Raw genomic sequence first — 23,466 nt, 5'->3', positions numbered from 1 at the left:
GTTTCTGAACAATCATAAAAGGACATGACTCCTGGATATAGACTACTCATTTTCAAAAAGATGTTTGCTCAAAAACCAATAAATGAAGTTACTTTTTAAACAGAAATATGAAACTATTTTTGAATGGAGTCAGGCAAACATTCCCATATGTGAAGCTTCGTTATTCTGTGGAAAATGAGCAGAATTTTATAAATAAATGTACGGTACTTGGCAAACAATGCAAAAGCCATTGAAATGATCTGTAAAACTTTTCATTGCTATAAATGAATCAGTAAGCGTAAGATTCATTTGATTAGTTGTTTAGTACTACAATTTGGTGTTTTTGTGCAAAATCCTGCTCGTCTTAATAAAGCTTCTTACATTTGACTGTACAGAACCGCTGGTATATTTAGTCAAATTAACTGCAAATGCCAAGCAGTTGGGAGGACCATCAAGAAACCCAACTGTTAACAGCAGCCGCTTTTAGTCTTTTTCTCGTGATGGTTCTGTGCCAGTATGACTGTATCGTCTGGTCCATTTGCTTTCTTCTTCACAATTAATGGGATAACCATATTAAAGACACTTTCAAACAGGAAATCGACATTGTATCCCGTTTTTGCACTGGTTTCAAAGCACATTTTGTCTGCGGCTGGGGCATGGGTTTCATCCACCATTCTATACTTCATGATCCGTTTGTACAGTGCAATAGCATCTTCATTATGAACCTGTTTGCGAAGTTTGGAAGCACTACCTCTACGAGGCTTTTCTCCTTCAGACTCTCCCTCGGCTTCATAGTCATCGGTGAGGTCGATTTTGTTGCCCACCAAGGCAAAGATGCAGTCGTCACTGGCGGTGTCAGTCAGGCCCAAGAATCTGTCCTCAAGCTCCACGAGACTCTGATTGTTACAGACATCATAGGTCAAGATGATAGCAGAAGCAGACCGGCAGTACATAGAGCCCAAGCCGTGGAACTGTTCCCTCCCTAAAAGAGAATGAAAACACACAGAACGTCTGTAAGACACAGGTTATAACATGGTTCTTTGTCAGTTTCTCAGTTACTTCAAAGTTCATTGGCCACGTCAGAGTTTTCACTACAAGTAAACCATTCACAAAGCTGTCAGACTAGTTCCAAGGGCTATTTTTACTGTGTGTTTTCTGACACATGTATAAGTAGAAGTCTGAGATCTCCCAGCAGGTTATCCCACAAAAAGCATTACTATGCAATGAATAGGACAAAGTATTTCTGCAATATACATAAAATAAAATTGTTTGGTTTTCTATGTAAATTACATTTTAGTCTCTGGTAGCGCCCTCTACTGATTCTTCTTATGGTCCACCTCCTGCACTCAGTGATGGAATAATATGCTCTGTAGCTTCCCTCCTCCCTCCCCTAAGGGCATAGTGATCTCCAAAAGAAGCACGCAAAGTGCCCAGACAACTTTCATTTATTCATCCCCACGTCTATATTCATAGAAGTATATACAGTTGCAAGAAAAAGTATGTGAACCCTTTGGAATGATATGGATTTCTGCACAAATTGGTCATAAAATGTGATCTGATCTTCATCTAAGTCACAACAATAGACAATCACAGTCTGCTTAAACTAATAACACACAAAGAATTAAATGTTACCATGTTTTTATTGAACACACCATGTAAACATTCACAGCGCAGGTGGAAAAAGTATGTGAACCCCTAGACTAATGACATCTCCAAGAGCTAATTGGAGTGAGGTGTCAGCCAACTGGAGTCCAATCAATGAGATGAGATTGGAGGTGCTGGTTACAGCTGCCCTGCCCTATAAAAAACACACACCAGTTCTGGGTTTGTTATTCACAAGAAGCATTGCCTGATGTGAATGATGCCTCGCACAAAAGAGCTCTCAGAAGACCTACGATTAAGAATTGTTGACTTGCATAAAGCTGGAAAGGGTTATAAAAGTATCTCCAAAAGCCTTGCTGCTCATCAGTCCACGGTAAGACAAATGGTCTATAAATGGAGAAAGTTCAGCACTGCTGCTACTCTCCCTAGGAGTGGCCATCCTGTAAAGATGACTGCAAGAGCACAGCGCAGACTGCTCAATGAGGTGAAGAAGAATCCTAGAGTGTCAGCTAAAGACTTACAAAAGTCTCTGGCATATGCTAACATCCCTGTTAGCGAATCTACAATACGTAAAACACTAAACAAGAATGGATTTCATGGGAGGATACCACAGAGGAAGCCACTGCTGTCCAAAAAAACCATTGCTGCACGTTTACAGTTTTCACAAGAGCACCTGGATGTTCCACAGCAGTACTGGCAAAATATTCTGTGGACAGATGAAACCAAAGTTGAGTTGTTTGGAAGAAACACACAACACTATGTGTGGAGAAAAAGAGGCACAGCACACCAACATCAAAACCTCATCCCAACTGTGAAGTATGGTGGTGGGGGCATCATGGTTTGGGGTTGCTTTGCTGAGTCAGGGCCTGGACGGATTGCTATTATCGAAGGAAAAATGAATTCCCAAGTTTATCAAGATTATTTGCAGGAGAACTTAAAGGGCTTCTGTCACCCCACTAAAGTCATATATTTTTTTTGGGCTAGTTAAATTCCTTATACTGCGATATATGAATATATAATGCTCTTACTCACTTTCCTTCAGCAGTTTCTTCAAAAAACGGACTTTTATAATATGTAAATGAGCTCTCTACCAGCAAGTAGGGCAGCTGGTAGCAGCCGCATCCTCCTTTCATAATGACGCCCCCTCCTCATGTTGATTGGCAGGGCCAGCGAACGTGCTCGTCCTCTGGCTGGCCCTGTCTGCGTTCAAAATCTGGCGCCTGCGCCGTACCTGTTTTCAGTTGGCGCAGGCGCACTGAGGGGAGGACGCTCGCTCGGCCGCTCCTTCCTCAGTGCGCCTGCGCCAGGTGTAGATGTGATGTCAATGGCGCAGGCGCATTGAGGATGGAGCTGCTGAGCGAGCGTCCTCCTCTCAGTGCGCCTGCGCTGACTGAAGACAGGTACGGCGCTGGCACCAGATTTTAACTAGCAAAAATTAATAAAATTACTTTAGTGGGGTGACAGAAGCCCTTTAAGGCCATCTGTCCACCAGCTGAAGCTCAACAGAAGATGGGTGTTGCAACAGGACAACGACCCAAAGCATAGAAGTAAATCAACAGAATAGCTTAAACAGTAGAAAATACGCCTTCTGGAGTGGCCCAGTCAGAGTCCTGACCTCAACCCGATTGAGATGCTGTGGCATGACCTCAAGAATGCGATTCACACCAGACATCCCAAGAATATTGCTGAACTGAAACTGTTCTGTAAAGATCCTGACCGTTGTGCACATCTGATCTGCAACTACAGGAAACGTTTGGTTGAAGTTATCGCTGCCAAAGGAGGTTCAACCAGTTATTAAATCCAAGGGTTCACATACTTTTTCCACCTGCACTGTGAATGTTTACATGGTGTGTTCAATAAAAACATGGTAACATTTAATTCTTTGTGTGTTATTAGTTTAAGCAGACTGTGATTGTCTATTGTTGTGACTTATATGAAGATCAGATCACATTTTATAACCAATTTGTGCAGAAATCCATATCATTCCAAAGGGTTCACATACTTTTTCTTGCAACTGTAGCTACATCTCTCTCTAGACGGTGAAGAAGGGAATTGTGGGTGTATTACAAACCATATGTGTCTCTGAGGCTATATGCGAGTAAGAGCTAATGGTAGAGCATTCTAGAAGATGCAGGTGCTTGATACAGTCCTGCTCACCCACAAAAAGGAAAAAAACATCCTGCAGATATGGGAGTAAAAATTTTTTGCATTCATAGGAAACCCCCTTGAAGGTCTAACAAATTATTCAGGAATGGACAGATTTCTGCCACATGCTCATCTGTAACACAGAACTGCATTTAATGCATATGGACATGGTAGCATTTTCATTGTTCAAATGCATCTAAAAAAAATAAATGCAAAAAGCCATAAAAATACTGTCCCATTTTGTGTATACAGTCACATGGCCTAGGAACATCTCATCCCCATAGAAGTGAATAGGGCTGAGCTGCAATACCAGGCACAGTGGCTGTACAATGTACGGCGAGCTGCGACTGTGGCACTCACAGGAGCGCCGGTGCCTTCTCAAACAGCTGTTGGGCAGGGGTCTCAGGTGTCAGACCCCCACCGATCAGATTCTGATGACCTATCCTGAGGATAGGTCATCTGTATTAAAGTCTCAGAAAACCTTTTTAACCCCTTTAATGATTTGGTATGTAGTATTTTTCAATGTCTATCAGTCTCTTGGCAGATGGCAAACCTGGGGGGCTATTTTTCAGGCCTCCAGCTTCCATGACAACTCATCTGCACCCTGCAATCACATGACAGTCCGGTTATAGGGTGAGCACAGAAATAGTACACCACTGGCACTCTGTGGACTCCTGCCAGCGCCATACAATTATGCTGCTAGAGTTAACATATGACACCAGGATTATACCACACGCATGGTTTACTTAAGGCCTGTAACCACTGAGACATACATCTTTAAAGAAGCTGTATACAAAACTGTATATTTTTAAAGGGGTATTCCCATCACATACAATGGGGGCATATCGCTAGGATATGCCCCCATTGTCTGATAGGTGCGGGTCCCACCTCTAGGACCCGCACCTACAACGAGAACGGAGCGGGCAGAGCTGTGGCTGGAGGACCCCAGATTTCCAGGGGTCTGTCCACCACCAAGCGCTGCTCCCATCGAAGTGAATGGGAGCGTGCCGCACACGCGCGGCCCCTGCTTCCATTCATTTCTATGGGGCAGCGGCTATTTTCAGCGACCCCATAGAAAGGAATGGAGGGCGGCTGCGCATGCGCAGTGCGCCCTCTGTTCATTTCCCCGCTCCATTCTCATTGTAGGTGCGGGTCCCAGAAGTGGGACCCGCACCTTTCAGACAATGGGGGCATATCCTAGCGATATGCCCCCATTGTCTGTGATTCTTTCAGACACTGGACGTAGTAAGGCATTTTTTTCAATCTTTCTTTAGAATCAGTAGGGCAACAAAGCCTTATACGGGCATAACAAAAAATAAGTAAAATAAACGTATCAAAACTAAAAAGATAGTTAAAAAAGCAACAAACCAGTTCATATAGATATACTGTAGAAGGGACATGTCTGTTCTCGGTACAGATTTAAAGGGGTTGTCCGGATTCAGAGATGAACCCGGACATACCCATATTTTCACCCAGACAGCCCCACATAGATGAGTATCGGAGCATTTCATGGATAGCGCAGGGCAAAGGCTTGTTTGTTTACCTAGGCACACTGCCAGACAGAGGCTTCCGCCCAGCAGTGTGTTCGGTGACGTCACCGGCTCCGATGGGCCGGCTTTAGCGCTGCCCTAGCCATTTTACAGGATAGGGCAGCACTAAAGCCCGCCCATCAGTGCCAGTGATGTCACCGGGCTCACTGCATGAAATGCTCCGATGCTCATCTTGGTCGGGCTGCCTGGGTAAAAAATATGGGTATGTCCGGGTTCTGAACCCGGACAACCCTTCTTTAAGCTACCGCAATCCTCAATGCTGCCTCCCAATGAAATGGTAAAAGTATATACTTAATCACCAGTCCGCAAAAAATTGCTGCAGGTCCGAGGAGTGTTGTGGGGTCGATCACACTTTCAAAGAATGTACATAAAAGATTCGGACCGCACGTATCATAAATATAAGGTATAAAACAGGTTATTTTCTCTTCCTCCCTTCAAAAAAGTACCAAGGTCTGCAGATCTCCTACTGGATATCCTGCAACTTACAAAGAAAGACAATAGGGTAGATCCGTATGGTTGTACTGCCCTGTGATGCACAGATTGTACTTACACGGCACTCCACCAGTCACAAGCGTATCACAGATTTCCTCTGCAATCAAACATGCACTTTAAAATCGCATTAAAATCCCAGCGTCTTTCTCCTTGCCCGACCCAGGTTTCGCTCCTTGAGCTTCGTCAGTGTGCCCCTGACGAAGCTCAAGGGGCGAAACCTGGGTCGGGCAAGGAGAAAGACGCTGGGATTTTAATGCGATTTTAAAGTGCATGTTTGTAAGTATGTACTAATAAATCTTTTTAAATAGTTATCGAAGCTTCACTATGGTGGGATCAACTTGTATCCACAGAAAATTTTGAACCAAAAGAAGTTGGGAATCCCAGTAGACTCACCAGGTGTATGCTGTCATCAAGTCCGTGGTTGAGCCCTGTGTACCAGCGTGTGAGCGTGCATCTTCACTGCGGAGAACCAACTAGTTTGCAGAGGAAATCTGTGATACACTTGTGACTGGTGGAGTGCCGTGTAAGTACAATCTGTGCATCACAGGGCAGTACAACCATACGGATCTACCCTATTGTTTTTCTTTGTAAGTTGCAGGATATCCAGTAGGAGATCTGCAGACCTTGGTACTTTTTTGAAGGGAGGAAGAGAAAATAACCTGTTTTATACCTTATATTTATGATACGTGCGGTCCGAATCTTTTATGTACATTCCCATTGAAATGAAAGGGAGGCAGAAACAACGTCACCGCTGGTGGATTTTCGGCTAAATTTCACTGTAAAACCTGCTGTGTGAATGGGCATTACAATAACTACTAACTCAAGCAGGTATATTTATCCATGGCTCTACACAGTTCATGAGATGCCACAGGCAAACACACTTTTCAGACATCAAAGGGGTTGTCCCACTTCAGCAAATGGTTTTTATCATGTAGAGCAAGTTATTACAAGGCACTTACAGATGTACTGTTATTGTCCATACTGCCTCCTTTGCAGTCCAGCAGCAGTGGCAGTGTTTGCACACTATAGGAAAAAGTGCCAGCCTATCTGGTAGCCGAGACCATGGGGGCTCACATAGGCTGGAACTTTTTCCTATACTGTGCAAGCACGGCCACTGCTGCTGGATTGTAGGGGGGTCATAACCATGCAAAAAAGCAGTGTACAATGGAGGCAATATTGATAATAACATGGCAATACATGGCATATTATGCCTACCTATAACAAACCATAATACATGCATACATTTAATAAAAAGACACCGACTAAAGAGTGGAGGTAAAACGGCCAAGGCCTGATTTATTAAAATCAACCAATACAACTTTAACTGAAAAACCTTTTAAGAGTCTAGTCATAAACTCAGACTCCAATACCATAAATATATCAGAGTCCATCCCATCACGGGATGACTATCCTTACCTCACCCTTCCTCAGGCCATAGCAAAACCACCTTCAAGAATTGGGGGCGGGCGGGAGGGGCACAAAGAATCCGGCTCCACAGGCAGGTGCAGATCAAAGGCAAGCCCAGCCTGCGGAGCTCGAACACTTATAGCCCCAAAACCTCCCACCACCACCAATCAATTACTGTCTCCAGGGCTCCGCTAACCTTCCCCCAGACCCTGGGACACCATAGGCTACTTGCCCAGCCAATTGAGGAAAAAATCACCGGGCAGAATTGAACTTCTGCCCAGTGATCCCACAAGAGCGGGAAACCTTTTCCCTCCAAAACTGGGCTCCTAAATATAACCTTCATGCCACCAGGCAGAACACCTCAGCCCAAAAGACAAGACAGCCATCAGGCAATGCCAGTATGGCCATGCGTCCCCCTCCACAATGTACGGGGTCCTTTCAATGCATTAGTAAGTGCCTTGTTTTAACTTTCTCTACATAATAAATACCATTTGCTGAAGTGACACAATCCCTTTAATTTGGGGAAATAGCATTTCATTTTGCTTCATTCTCCAAGACGTTACCAAAAATGTACCACCTGTGAATATAACAACTGGTACCCTAAGGTGGAGTAAAGAAATGACACAAGTACATTACGATGAGAACTCTATAGTTAGGAATCTAAATCTCATGTTGGCTCTCCTATAGCAGTAGTAACCATTTTGTCAGTAGGAGACCTACTTTTTGTGGACCTTAAGTTATACGATTTACCTAAGGCCGCCCCCTTAATAGTTATAGCAGCCACAGTTACTCTCTGCACGTGCTCCACAGCCATACTTTCCTCATAAAGGACTGTGCTGCTTCTCCGCTTTGCCACTCTCTGCGTTTGGAATAGAAGTTCCTATGTGATTTGCCAATGAGCTTTCACTTGAATATGGTGGTGACAAGGACACAAACATGAATCCAGCAGTATGTAATATTTCAACTTCTTTCCTGAAGCCAGAAAGAGGTCATTTTGGTGGCCTAACATCAAAATTTATTGGTTCCTCACTTTTTATTAAAATTGGTGGCAAAAAAATAAATAAATACAGCCATTCCTTACAACCAAGAATCAGTTGGCATCTTTCATGCAATCTCTGGCAGCCAATAGAGATGAATGGAGCAGCCATGTGCATGCTCAGCTGCTGCCTAATTATCAGAGTACATTACAAAAGCCTGGACATGCTGGGAGTTGTAGTCCTCTCCTGTTATAAAGTACTGTGATAATACATAATAAGGGCTTGGACACGCTAGGAGTCGTAGTCCTCTCCTCTTATACCTCCCCCAGTAATGTGCACTGATATGACATAATAATGGCTTAGACATGCTGGGAGTTATACCTCCTGCTGTAATGTGCTCTGAATTAGGGCAGGGGACGATGGATAGGCAAGGGTAGTCGTCCGCCTAGGGCGCCACCTCGCTACCCATAAAGGGGGGTGCACTCACGGCCACACCTGCGACTGTTCAACCTCACAAGCCTCAGGACACTAAGCCTGAAGCCAGTGAGGCATTGGAACAGTGCAAGAAGCTGCAATGACGTCACGTAATCACGCGAGACCCAGAGCAGGAGCGGTGATGTCATTGGGACCGCAGCAACACAAGCCACAGATAATACTGTGACCTGCATCGCAGAGTGTGGCGGGGGAACGAGACAGAGTTGTTGTTTTTTTTTTTATACTAAACGTCCGCACTGCTGGGGGCACCAAGAAAGGGGGGAGGGAGTTTATTATATATACCTGGCACTACTGGATGGGAATGGAAGAGCATTATATACTGGGACTACGGGAGAACATTATATATGTACTGGCACTATGGGGGGTGGAGGAGCATTATATATTGGAACTACGGGGGCACTACAGCTACTGGAAGCATTATGGTTATATTATTACTACTAGGGATGTAGGGCGTTATTATTTGACACAATATGGAGGAATTCCTACTAATGGGGGCATTCTTGGGGAACTGGGAGCACCATTACTAATGAGGGCAGTCTGGGTGTAAAGTATAGTACAGTATTTGTGGGCATGGGGGGGAAACAGTGGGCACAGTATTAGGGTCCATTCACACGTCCGTTTTTTCTTTCCTGATCTGTTCCGTTTTTTCAGGAACAGATCTGGACCAGATCTGGACCCATTCATTTTCAATGGGTCCTGGAAAAAATCAGACATTGAGCTGTCCGTTTTTTTCCAGGACCCATTGAAAATGAATGGGTCCAGATCTGGTCCAGATCTGTTCCTGAAAAAACGGAACAGATCAGGAAAGAAAAAACGGACGTGTGAATAGACCCTTAAAAGTAGCTTCAGGATGACAGTGCCCTGTGTAAATTTGGGGTCTGAGTTGCAAAATCTGTAACAGTTCCCCATCTACCATTTGCAATATAGTAATGCTGGTGTCTTATGAGGCAGAGGGGGCTGCACACCTCTGACCAAAGATGTCTACCCATGATGGTCTGGACTAAATGAAGAAGAAAAGGAAAGTGAAGAACTGAAATCCGTGGAGACGTCACCTGTAAGAGCTGCTCCAATATGCACTTTAGTCTCCTTGATTATGTTTTTATTGATATGCAAATTACCTTGATCAGGAGCCCAGGCACGCCCCTTCTGGAGCCCAGCACCGCCCCACATACAAAATTTTCACTCCTTCCAGCACAGACGTCACTGATCTGAAGCACCACATTCCTGCGCACGCACACTGACACGGCATGTCAGCACCCACACGGTCTTCATACCCTGTGCTGGCAGCAGCCTCAGGGAATGAAGCGTGCATGTGCCTCCTGTCTGCACACTCCGCTCGACCTGGAAAGGAAGAGTGGCGCAAATTCCTTGCCTGCGGAGGAGAGAAAGCACGCACCAGAGCCACTAAGGAGGGAACCTTGCATTAAAAAAGCCAACGGTACCCGATTCTTCATTTGCAGAGTAGCAATAATTACATGGGGGCATAGAGCATGATGATAATAGGGGTCATTTACCTAAATAAATACTCTGGCCCATTGAAATAAATTTAGTGGGGCATCATGTTGACCATAAAACATTGGGGGCACATGTTTCAATAGAAATTGGGGCGCTGTTTACTGCATTTGGGGTACTGTGATATCGAGTCAGAAGGCACAGTGACAGTGGGGGGGGGGGGGGGGAATTTGCCACAGAGACAAGGAGCATGGTTTGGTGACAAGGACTAGGATGGAGGGGTTGGGTGCACAGAACCAAGGACCATGATGTGGGGGCACTGTCACAAGAACTGGGGGGGGGGGGGGGAGCACAGAACCAAGGACCATGATGTGGGGGCACTGTCACAAGAACTGGGGGGGGGGGGGGGAGCACAGAACCAAGGACCATGAGGTGGGGGCACTGTCACAAGAACTGGGGGGGGGGGGGGGCAGCACAGAACCAAGGACCATGATGTGGGGGCACTGTCACAAGAACTGGGGGGGGGCAGCACAGAACCAAGGACCATGATGTGGGGGCACTGTCACAAGAACTGAGGGGGGGGGGGCAGCACAGAACCAAGGACCATGATGTGGGGGCACTGTCACAAGAACTGGGGGGGGGGGGGGCAGCACAGAACCAAGGACCATGAGGTGGGGGCACTGTCACAAGAACTGGGGGGGGGCAGCACAGAACCATGATGTGGGGGCACTGTCACAAGAACTGGGGGGGGGGGGGGGCAGCACAGAACCAAGGACCATGATGTGGGGGCACTGTCACAAGAACTGGGGGGGGGGGGGCAGCACAGAGACCAGGAACATGGTGTGGGCGCATTTTCACAAGGATTGGGGGGGGCAGCGCAGAGACAAGGTACTCGGATCCCATTTCACAATCAAATGATCTTACACATACTATTCCACCTAGTAAACAACTAAATGAAAAGACTATAGTCACAAGATACTGCTGCTAGCATTATGTGTAGAGTAAAGATGCAAAATTAAATGTTGTAGTTATGTATTTTAATTCAATTTGGTGTGTTTGATGTAGCTTAATAAACACACATGTTCACATATTTCATTTTAATTTGCGGAATCAGCGTGTGACTGTGTTGTTGGTACATTATTATAAGATTTGAGACCCCACTTTTGATTTTGCCCAGGGCCACATTTTGTCTAAAACCGGCCCTGCCTCTGGACATCCAGAGATTCCAGACGCATCTGACGCATCCAGTTTTGGCCTTGTGTGACACTTTATGTATAGTAACTTCAGAACGCTCTTACTTATCAGAGGGAGTCGGAGACTGTATGTTAGTTGCAAATTTTGGTGCATAAGTTGTGGGTTTATTTATGAAAAATCTAAAACACTGAAATTTTGAAAAAGAAAAATTAAAATTTTCCAAATTAGAATTTTTCTTCTTATAAGAAAGTTATACCACACAAATTAGCTAGTAACTAATATTTTCCATACGTCAACTTTATGTTGGAATCGCTTTCTAAATGTCCTTTTATCTTTTAGGATATTAGAAGGCTTAAAATTTTAAAGGGGTTTTCTGAGACTTTTATACTGATAACCTATCCTCTGGATAGGTCATCAGTATCTGATCGGTGGGGGTCGGACACCCAGGATGTCTGCTGTACTGGCGCTCACAGTAGTATCGTGGCCTTCTCTCAGCTCACCAATCACAGTGCCTTACATTGTATAGTGGCTGTGCTTGGTATCACAGCTCTGTCCCATTCAATTCAATGGGGATGAGCTGTGCCTAGGCAATGTGACCAATAAACATGACGTCACATGGCCAGCTAAACTGCAAGGCCATGGCATTACTGTGAGCGCTGATGCCTTCTCAAACAGCTGATTGGCCTGGGTCCCAATTGTTGGACCACCACGATCATATACTGAGGATCTATCAATTTGCAGGCAGCAAAAAACGTCAATGGCTGTGCGCACGAGCTCTAAAAGTCTCAGAAAACCCTTTAATAGCAATTTTTCTAATGTACAAGACATTTCCCAAAACCTATATTTTGGAAACCAATATTTCTGAACGGAGCGTTTTTTGGCCGGAGAAAATACCGCAGCATGCTGCGCTTTTTGCTCCGGCCAAAAATCCTGAAGACTTGCCGCAAGGCCGGATCCAGAATTAATGCCCATTGAAAGGCATTAATCCGGATCCGGCCTTAAGCTAAACGTCGTTTCGGCGCATTACCGGATCCGACGATTAGCTTTTTCTGAATGGTTAACATGGCTGCCAAGACACTAAAGTCCTGTTTGCCATGGTAAAGTGTAGTGGGGAGCGGGGGAGCAGTATACTTACCGTCCGTTCGGCTCACGGGGCGCCCCACGCGCATGGATGACGTGATCGCATGGATCACGTCATCCATGCGCATGGGGCGCCCTGACGTCATTCTGGAGCGCCCCGGGAGCCGCACGGACTGTAAGTATACTGCTCCCCCGCTCCCCACTACTACTATGGCAACCAGGACTTTAATAGCGTCCTGGGTGCCATAGTAACACTGAACGCATTTTGAAGACGGATCCGTCTTCAAATGCTTTCAGTTCACTTGCGGTGTTACGGATCCGGCGGCACTTCCGGCAAATGGAGTACACGACGGATCCGGACAACGCAAGTGTGAAAGAGGCCTTACCCGTCAGTATCACACTGACAGTTTTCCTATTAGACCCTGCCTATACATGGCAACAGAGGCCATTGTTAGGCTTTCAGTAGTCACCATCAGAAACCTGCGATACTGTTGCAGGGGCCCTACCTGTTAATCACTTAGATGCCATGGTTGTTATTGTCCAAGAGAGCTAAGGGGTTAAACGGCCAGGATCAGAGTTGGCTCCAGTTTCGGCCATTGGAGCGTGGATGGAACAAGTCATCATGGTGATTCCCAATTGAGAGGAAAGGAAAAGTGAACAATTCCAATCAGAGATGTCAACTGTAAGTCACTGGATATACCGTATTTTTCGCCCTATAAGACACACCTAGGTTTTTAGGGAGGAAAATAAGGGGGGGGGGATCTGTGGCTGACGCACAGTTGCAGGGGGGGGGATCTGTGGCTGGCACTGTTACAGGGGGGATCTGTGGCTGGCACTGTTACAGGGGGGATCTGTGGCTGGCACTGTTACAGGGGGGATCTGTGGCTGGCACTGTTACAGGGGGGATCTGTGGCTGGCACTGTTACAGGGGGGATCTGTGGCTGGCACTGTTACAGGGGGGATCTGTGGCTGGCACTGTTACAGGGGGGGATCTGTGGCTGGCACTGTTACAGGGGGGATCTGTGGCTGGCACTGTTACAGGGGGGATCTGTGGCTGGCACTGTTACAGGGGGGATCTGTGGCTGGCACTGTTATATATGTGCCATCCACAGACCCCCCCCAGCCCATAACAGTGCCATCTACAGACGCCCCAGCGCTTAACAGTGCCTGCCTTCCACAGATGTTCCCCATAAAACTGTCATCCACAGATTCCCCCCCCCCCCCCCGCAGTATACAAATATAAAATGTCTCATTCAATTAAAAGTGATTAAACATGCCCCCTCACTCCTAATATTACCGTACATACTAACAGCTTCTGTACAACGCAGGCAGGCAGTCCGGGCGGCCGGCGCGTCACTCACTGACGTCACGTGCTGCGCAGAAGCTGTTAGGGTGTACGGTAATATTAAAAGTGGGGGGGGGGGGGCATGTTTAATCACTTTTAATTGAATGAGACATTTTATATTTGTATAGTGCAGCACTGGAGCGGCGGGGCCAGATTACCGTGACTGCACCGCCCCGCCGCAATTGCCGGCCCCCAGCTCCTCCCCGCTCGCTCATACATCACAGCCTGCGATGTAAAAAATGTCAGCATTTTAGGGGGGGGAGGGAAGGAGTGCATCTTATGGGGCGAAAAATACGGACCGCGCTGTAATCACTTATATGCTCTGCAAAACTAATATCTGCCCCTATATGGGCACTGAATAGTGGTAATATAGTGTTTTTTGTAGTAACCGTATGGTAGTATTATTCGGTCCCCGTTTAGTGGTACTGGTATTTACCAGGGTTGGGGGACCCACTCAGGCTTTGGCCCTCCTTTGCCAAGCCCCTGTCTACGCCTCTGATGCCCTTCATTTATGACAGGACAGATAACAATTAAGTCCAGAAAAAGGAGTATTAAAAATGCTGATTTTTTAGCAGCGAAGTAGTCAAGAATAAGCATGAGACTCAATATAGGTCTTTATCATCATAATTCAACTGCCCCGCATTTATAATAGGGGATAACAAAGAATCTATTTCTCTAATGTCAGTGGGACGCTGAATTGTTACTGCAGTGGGAAGCCTTCACTTGGAATGCAGAACACGTGCGCAGCTCCAGGCATGTCAGTACAACAGAAGGATGCATTTATTTACAGTGTATATACCATAGGCTACTTTTACACTCGTGTTTTGTGTGGATCCGTCATGGACAGATCCAATCACATAATACAACCGTCTGCATCCTTTCAGAACGGATCCGTTTGTATTATCTGTAACATAGCCAAGACGGATCCGACTTGAACACCATTCAAAGTCAATGGAGGACAGATCCGTTTTCTATTGTGCCATATTGTGTCAGTGAAAACAGATCCGTCCCCATTGACTAAGGCCGATTGCACACGGCCGAGAGCGGTCCGTGGTATGCCGGGCTGGATTCCTGTTCAGAGCAGGAGCGCACGGCGTCATTGGTGGCTATGACGCCTTGCGCTTCATGTCGCCGCTGCACTAAAGTAATACACTTGTATAGTGTATTACTGTAGTGCAGCGGCGGCATGAAGCGCACGGCGTCATAGCCACCAATGACGCCGTGCGCTCCTGCTCTGAACAGGAATCCAGCCCAGCATACCACAGACCGCTCTCGGCCGCGGAACACGACCGTGTGCATTCGGCCTTACATTGTGTGCCAGGACGGATCAGTTTTGCTCCGTTTCATCAGACGGACACAAAAGCTGCGCAGCGTTTTGGTGTCCGCCTTCAATGCGGAATAGAGACGGAACGGAGGCAAACTGATGCATATTGAGCGAATCCTTTTCCATTCAGAATGCATTAGGGCAAACCTGATCCATTTTGTACCGCTTCTGAGAGCCCTAAACGGATCTCACAAAAGCCAAAACGCCAGTGTGAAAGTAGCCTAAGGCTGGGTTCACACTTGAGCGTTTTACAGCGCGTTCAAACGCGCTGTAAAACGCTCAACACATGAAAACCAATGCTTCCCTATGGCCCTGGTTCTCACTTGAGCGTTTTACAGCGCGTTTGAACGCGCTGAAAAACGCCCTACGCTCAAACAAGTTCTTGAGCTTCTTTGGGGCGTTTTGACGCGCGTTTGTGGCCATAGGACACTGCAGTCAATCACACAAACGCGCGTCAAACGCGCGTTTACTATTGCAAAATACGCTCAGGTCTGAACCCAGCCTAAGAGTAAACACATTCAGCATTGTCTACAGTCATGTTAACCAATCTTAGCTACCAGGTACACGCTCAGGGATCTGCTCTTCCATCCATTATAGCTGCTTTGTAACAGGATTCATAAAGGGCTGAGGAAGAAGACTGGACAAGCTCTCCCACCATGGTCAGATCTACCTACGTGCCTCTAGGCAGCCCAGAGGAATGGCATCAGAGTAAAAGTGGATTTATATGAACATGAAGTGCACGTTCCATTAAGGGGCACCAAGGCCAAGTAGAATGCTGCAGAATTTACTAGTAGATCTGTCCTCCAGTTTTCTGGCAGAATTGCACATGAAATTGTAAAACTAGGGACTACATAATTAACACGTACCACATTTTTTGGTGGAGTTCAATATTCCACAATAGACAAGTGCCATCTTGCAGACAGTATGGCAGGACTGATTAATCTGTTCTGGGAATTTTGTGTTTTTAGTAACATGCATTTCAGCTACACATGGCGAAAAAAGTGGAGTGGAAGGAGCACTGGGCATAATATCAGTAGGATATATTTTACAGCCATACACAAATTTTATATTGTGATTGGTGGGGTCCAACCACTGGGATCTCCACCGATCCAAAGACTGGGAATCCTATATTCCTACCCTCATGGAACGGCTGGCCAAGCATGTGCCCTGCCGCTTCACTTATTCTCCATGACACCACTTCAATGGATCTGTAATCTGCATATTCCCTGTGTGGCCACACCACAAAAGTTAAAACATGTCCTATGCTTTGCTGGCTTCAACACACGGGCGTATCTAGATTCCATTCGATAACGAGGGGAATAAAGACAAAAAGAAGGGTAGGGGGAGCACAATAGGGTAGTACGTCCAACACAAATATAAATTGATTGGAAGACAAAGGTGCTCACCTTTTAGGGTTGTGCTAATGATAGGCACAACACTATTGTGGACTTGTAGAATTATAGACCCTTTTTCCAGGACTGTAGCCGCAGAGTTTCTTTGGGATCGGATGCCCAATCCCCCAAAGGATACTTGTAGGAAAAGAAGTTCTGGTCAGGCGCAAAATCACTGGTGGAGAAGGTAATTACTTAATAACCTGATGAAGGGGACTTTGAGCCCCGAAATGCGTTGTTTTATGCATATATAGTATCCTTGAAATAAAGAAGATTTGATCTCTAAAGACCTTCTCCACCAGTGATTTTGCGCCTGACCAGAACTTCTTTTCCTATGCTTTGCTGGAACATGCACACCACAAAACACTTGCCCCCGTAACCTGTTATGTGTATGGCTCTAAAATACATGTTGGTGTTAAATAAATAATGATGAATAAAAATAAGCTAAATTTCATTTCGAGAAAAAGCTTTCTTTCTACTGCTGCCCTTATAGGGTAAGACGTAGGTAGGCGACGTAGGAGCTCCACAGATGCCAGACAAGGTTTCTACACAAATGTCTGCTAATACAATTCTAGGAATCCTAATGTTGGGAGAATAGTGATTGTCCTCAATTTTGTAAGTACAAACCATTAGGGTGCTAATATATTTGCGGCTGAGTCATTAATGGTGAAATTAAAGTGCCAGAGAACTTTGCGAGTGACCTTCTGGGACTTTATTCCTCTTTGGACAATAAGAAACCTACTCGCCTGTTTAAGCAACTTATCATTGCAGCTCCATTCCTTATTGCAAACTTTTGGCCATCTACTGAACTATCTACCATTGAACACTGGAAGCAAAAGGGAGATCGAATTTACCGGTTCAAGGAGATTTATTTTTGGGAAATGCGAGCCAATCATAAGTTTGTGGAGATTTGGGGGGCCTGGAAAACACACCAGCATATAGGGATCACCCCTTAATCCATACCGCTAGCATTTGTTCCATACTCTCTTCTGCCTTCACTATTCCCTGTGGTCTCTCGCCTCCCTGACACTTTCTTCTTCTCTCTTTTTTAATGGGTGTATACAGGTTATTAATGCGTACTTGATTCCTGTAATCTTCTGACATAGCGATTCATATCATTTGTTTGGTTAAAGGGGTTCTGCACTTCATTTAACTGATGATCTATCCTCTGGATAGATCATCAGCACCTGACCGACGGGGGTCCGACACCCGGGACCCGCGCCGATCAGCTGTTTAAGAAGGCAGCAGCGCCACGGCCTTCTCACTGTTTACCGCCGGCCCACTGACGTCACGACTAGTATTAACTAGCATGAGCGCGGCTAAGCTCTGTTCACTTGAATGGAGCTTAGCCGCGCCCACACTAGTTAATACTAGTCGTGACGTCAGTGGGCCGGCGGTAAACAGTGAGAAGGCCGTGGCGCTGTTGGAGCGCCGCTGCCTTCTCAAACAGCTGATCGGCAGGGGTGCCGAGTGTCGGACCCCCCTGCCGGTCAGGTGCTGATGATCTATCCAGAGGATAGATCATCAGTTAAATGAAAGTGCAGAACCCCTTTAACTTTTGATGCTCTGTTGACTGTGAACAACTGCTCGAAAGAACTTTGACTGCGACCTCTTTGAAATGGTTGATATGTTTATATGATTTTTATATTATTTTGCCTCTCTTTTACCTGTACCTTCTATTCTCAAGAAACATTTAAAAATAAAAAATAGCAGAGAACTTTGAGAATATCTGTTATAAGGAGCCAATATTCAGAATATAGGCTGGAAATTGTGACATGCACCAGCCACAAGGTTAACATACCATGGTTACACTTCATGTAAGTAGCCTATGACTGGCAATGAGGGCTCACTAAGCGGATTGCTACATTCACAGAGATGACGTGCTTCATTTTGGCCCCCTGCCCCACTCTCCTTGAGCGTCCTTTAGTTTTTAACCAAATCCATCCTGTACCAAGGAAATTTTAAATGACAGTGATAAATATGTGCGGAGGCAACCAATCCTCCTGTAAGCAGGAAACTACCGGGATGTCTATCCATAATAAATATTTAACGCCGTGCAACATGATCGGTTAGAAACAATGGATGAAAAGGTAAGACAAGTAGACACCGAGCTATAGAAAGGAATCCTAGTTTGCAGCGTTTGCTGTAATAATATGAATTTGTAACTGTGAACCAATATATTTTAACCCTGGTTTCAAGAAAATCTTCCCTGGCAATTTTGTCTTGCATCCTGCCCTCCATGCATTCAGGGTTTATGTGCTTTCTTCCAGTACCGAAAGCATGATGCTCCATACTGACAGTGACGTGTGCTACGGTATTGGCCTGGACAATACTAAATACCGGGCAGTACCAAAGCCTTTTTCTGTGTGACCTGCTGCAAGCAGAGGGTGCACCACTGCAGCACATGGGCAGAGCTAGCATTGCTATGATCACTAATGGAAGCAGGGTCTGCTGGAAGTGAGGGGAGTGTATGGCGATTTCTGGCAAAATACTGACCAGCTATGACTACTGGGGAAGGGAAGAGGAGCACACCACACGGTAAGGGCTCATTCACACGACTGTGCCGTGTTTTGCATTCCACAAATTGCAGATCCGCAAAGCACGGATGCCGCCCGTGTGCCTTCTGCAATTTGCGGAACGGAATGGATGGCCCATTACAGAAATGCCTATTCTTGTCCACAAAACGGACAAGAATAGGACATGATCTATAATTTTTGCGAGGCCAAGGAATGGAGCAAGGGATGTGGACAGCACACGGAGTGCTGTCCGCATCTTTTGCTGCCCCATTGAAGTGAATGGGTCCGCACCCGAGCCGCAAAAAATGTGGCTTGGATGCGGAACCAAACCATGGTCGGGTGAATGAACCCTAAAAGTAAGGTCACACTTGGGACAGCGCCTATTCTAGTTTAGATCTGACTATATTTAGGCCGAATATTGGGGGAGATTTATCAAAACTGGTGCTAAGGAAAACTGGTTTAGTTGCCCATAGCAACCAATCAGATTGATCCTTTCACTTTCCAAAGCAGCGCAGAAAAATAAAAAAACGGAACCTGACTGGTTGCTATGGGCAACTAAGCCAGTTTTCCTTAGCCCGGTTTTGATAAATCTCTCCCATGGTATTTTTGTTTTCCTCCCTGTACACAATTCATAACTTTTTTTACCTTTACATCAATGTAACTATATGAGGACTTATTTTCAAGGAACAGAAGATGATTTTAGGGACCATTCAGGAGTACATACATAATCACCTATATTCATAGCAGAATATCTAAAAGGCAATTTGCTGTTGTGTTTACCAAAGTAAGACGACCGGCCGTGCAACCTCCAGAACGTTCGGGATGATGAAAAGAACATGTAAACCCACATGGAGAAAAAAAGTTACAAAATGTGTACGAGAAGGGAAATAACATGTGTTGGTCTGCTGTTCATGTGTGCCCACATTGCTGAGAAATATTAAAGGGGTTGGCCACTTTCTGGTTATAGTCGACCAATGTGTTTGTAACATGATTAGATGGCACCTACTAATATAGCCATAAGGCATGCTTCTGTATTTGCCAAGTCTTTTGTGCTGTCCACATAGAGGTCCTGTCCATAAGATGGCGGCTGATGGAGGGTCATGTGATCCAGCAAATCACCTCCATGTGATGTCTCCTCCATTCAAATACACCGCACCTCGGATTTTAGTGCAGGTGCAGGGTGTTCAAATAGAGAAAATACCACATGAAGTTGGTCACATGACCTTCCATCAGCGGCCATCTTATGGATAGGACCTCTGTCGGGACTGTACAGAAGATTTACCTAACAAGGAGGCATGGCTTATGAAATATAGCAAATGGCACAGAATATATAAATATATATATATATATATATATATATATATATATATATATATATTAGTAATTGTGATAGTCTTCTTACATACACATCGGTCACAAGCAGCCAGAAAGTAGTCAACCCCTTTGATATAACTGTAAAACTGTTCAGAGCATAGACAACAGATGGCCTACAACAGCTGAGGAGCAAATTCCCTGAAATCCCGAGCAGTACCTACCTTCCAGTGCTTAGGTTACTGCACAGAAAACAGGATTTTAAAGCAGCTCATACAGATTAATGTCGGATGATTGGGACTAGGTGACCATCTAATGTGTACAGGGACCTTCTGTCTCCTGAAGCAAGGTGCCTGGAGAGATAAGCTGACATCATATACACACATATATCTCCTATTCTATGTACAGTATTCCATATAGGCTGAGAATGGTACCTTTTCTTGTAATGGTGGCATTACACTGCCCAATTGTTGGACAGATTTACGAGAAGGAAGGTTACTACAAACGCTCATTCCGGGTATTCTGCCCGGGTAAAGGTGCTGCAGCAAAACTATAGTTTATCAGGTGAATTCATCCTTCCTGCAGACACCTCAAATCAGCATTTCTGGGCAGCAAAAAAGATAGAGCATGTCCTATTCTTGTCCGCAGCCACGGATAAGAATAAGCATTTCTATCATAATGCTGGCCATGTGCAGTCCACAAAATGCGGAACGCACATGGCTGGTGTCCGTGTTTTGAGGAATGGACCCTTAATCTGTATGAGGACGAGCCAGTTCAGTAGAGGGGAGAGTATAGAGGCTACACTGGAGAACAGCGCTATCTGTAGAACATAGTTCTAATAACAGGGTGCATTACTCCACATATTATTTGTACGTTTATACGGGAATCTCCTAGCTTAACACGTCAGAGACATTTCGGAAGTGTAATGCCCATACACACCGGTGTATTCCGGATCCAAGAGAGTATACTATGGCACACAGCCTGACCGATAGCCTCATTCACATTTCCATGTCTGTTTGACGGACATCCGCCCAGGTTTCATCCGTGAAGGATTCGCGTTTGGTCCGTGGGTCATCCATATTCCACTGACACTGCTGAGCTGAAAATTCATTTCAAAAGCATCTCCTATCGTTGGTCAGGGAAAAACGGGCATCCGTGTTGTCTCAATAACTTTCACTGACCCACAGACTTCAATGGGTGTGTATGTGGTCTGGATCACAGAGCAAATTAGGGCATGTCTCCATGATTTTTTCACTGACCCACAGTCAGTAAAAAAAATAAAAAATACTGATGTGTGAAGAGACATTAAAATCAATGGGTATGTGTGGACAGAACACATCAGTGAAAACCAGAAATGTGAACGAGGCCTTACTGCTGAGCTGTACTGCAATCCATGTGTGCTGAAGAGCAATGTCAAACGCTACAGAATCTGCATCACCGGAAGAAGGAAGAGACTGCTCCGCACCATGCTTTATAAACCCTGCCCCCCGCTTCACCCAGCTTTCTCTTTAACCACTTCCCATCTGGGCCCTTTGCCCCCTTCCTGACCAGGCCAAATTTTGCAAAACTGACATATCTCACTTTATGTGGTAATAACTTTGGAACGCCTTTATTTATCCAAGTCATTCAGAGATTGTTTTCTCGTGACACATTGTACTTCATGATAGTCATAAATTTGAGTCAAAATATTTCACCTTTATTTATGAAAAAATCCCAAATTTACCCAAAAATTTGAAAAATTCGCAATTTTCTAAATTTCAATTTCTCTGCTTTTAAAACAGAAAGTGATACCTCATAAAATATTTATTATTTAACATTCCCCATATGTCTACTTTATGTTGGCCTCATTTTGGAAATGTCATTTTATTTTTTTAGGACGTTAGAAGGCTTAGAAGTTTAGAAGCAATTCTTCAAATTTTTAAGAAAATTGCCAAAACCCACTTTATAAGGACCAGTTCAGGTCTGAAGTCACTTTGTGGGGCCTACATAGTGGATACCCCCATAAATGACCCCATTGTAGAAACTACACCCCTCAAGGTATTCAAAACCGATTTTACAAACTTTGTTAACCCTTTAGGCGTTCCACAAGAATTAAAGGAAAATGGAGATCAAATTTTTAAATTTCAATTTTTTGGCAGATTTTCCATTTTAATCAATTTTTTTCTTTAACACATCAATGGTTAACAGCCAAACAAAACTCAATATTTATTACCCAGATTCTGCGGTTTACAGAAACACCCCACATGTGGTCGTAAACTGCTGTATGGGCACACGGCAGGGCGCAGAAGATAAGGAACTCCACATGGTTTTTAGATGCCATGTCCCATTTGAAGCCCCCTGATGCACCCTTACAGTAGAAACTCCCAAGAAGTGACCCCATTTTGGAAACTAGGGGATAAGGTGCCAGTTTTATTAGTACTATTTTTGGGTACATATGATTTTTTGATCATTCATTATAACACTTTATGGGGCAAGGTGACCAAAAAATTGGTTGTTTTAGCACAGTTTCTATTTATTTATTTTTACAGCGTTCACCTGAGGGGTTCAGTCAAATGACATTTTTATAGAGCAGATTGTTACGGACGTGGCGATACCTAATATGTATACTTTTTCTCATTTATTAAAGTTTTACACAATAATAGCATTTTTGAAACCAAAAAATTATGTTTTAAAGCGAACCTGTCACCATGATTTTGCACATAGAGCTGGGGACATGGGCTGCTAGATGGCCACTAGCACATCTGCAGTACCCAGGTCCCACAGCTCTCCGCGCTTTTATTGTGTTAAAAAAACCTTTTGAGTGATATGCAAATTACCTGATATGAGTCCTGTAGCCGGAGATGAGTCAAGCGTCAAGGAGCCCAGCACCGCCCCGCGTCCTCCGAATCTCCTCCTTGCCGGCTGACGTCACAGAGCTGGAGCGCCGAAATCTCGCGATGCGCGAGCTGGCGCATGCGTAGTTCGTTCCCTGTGCTGATGCCAGCACAGGGAATGAACATGATGCCGACACTGAGCATGCGCTAGCTCGCGCATCGCGAGATTTCGGCGCTCCAGCTCTGTGACGTCAGCCGGCAAGGAGGAGATTCGGAGGACGCGGGGCGGTGCTGGGCTCCTTTCCGCTTGACTCATCTCCGGCTACAGGACTCATATCAGCTAATTTGCATATCACTCAAAAGGTTTTTTTAACACAATAAAAGCGCGGAGAG

At 45.2% G+C, this 23,466-nt stretch overlaps 1 protein-coding gene across 1 annotated transcript in view; it reads right to left on the bottom strand.

Annotated features, from left to right (window-relative positions):
* Positions 1-304: 304 nt before the first annotated feature.
* The window catches only part of RAB20 (RAB20, member RAS oncogene family), a 30,226-nt gene continuing 7,064 nt past the window's right edge, over positions 305-23,466 (bottom strand). The window contains exon 2 of the mRNA XM_040425224.1: positions 305-961. Coding sequence (XP_040281158.1) covers positions 447-961 — 515 coding nt within the window. The 3' untranslated portion in view covers positions 305-446. The remainder of the gene's footprint in view (positions 962-23,466) is intronic.

Source organism: Bufo bufo, chromosome 3 (genome assembly GCF_905171765.1).
Source record: "Bufo bufo chromosome 3, aBufBuf1.1, whole genome shotgun sequence".
Classification (NCBI taxonomy): Eukaryota; Metazoa; Chordata; class Amphibia; order Anura; family Bufonidae; genus Bufo; species Bufo bufo.
Note: the sequence above shows the minus strand (reverse complement) of the source record. Positions and strands in the feature narration are given on the sequence as shown.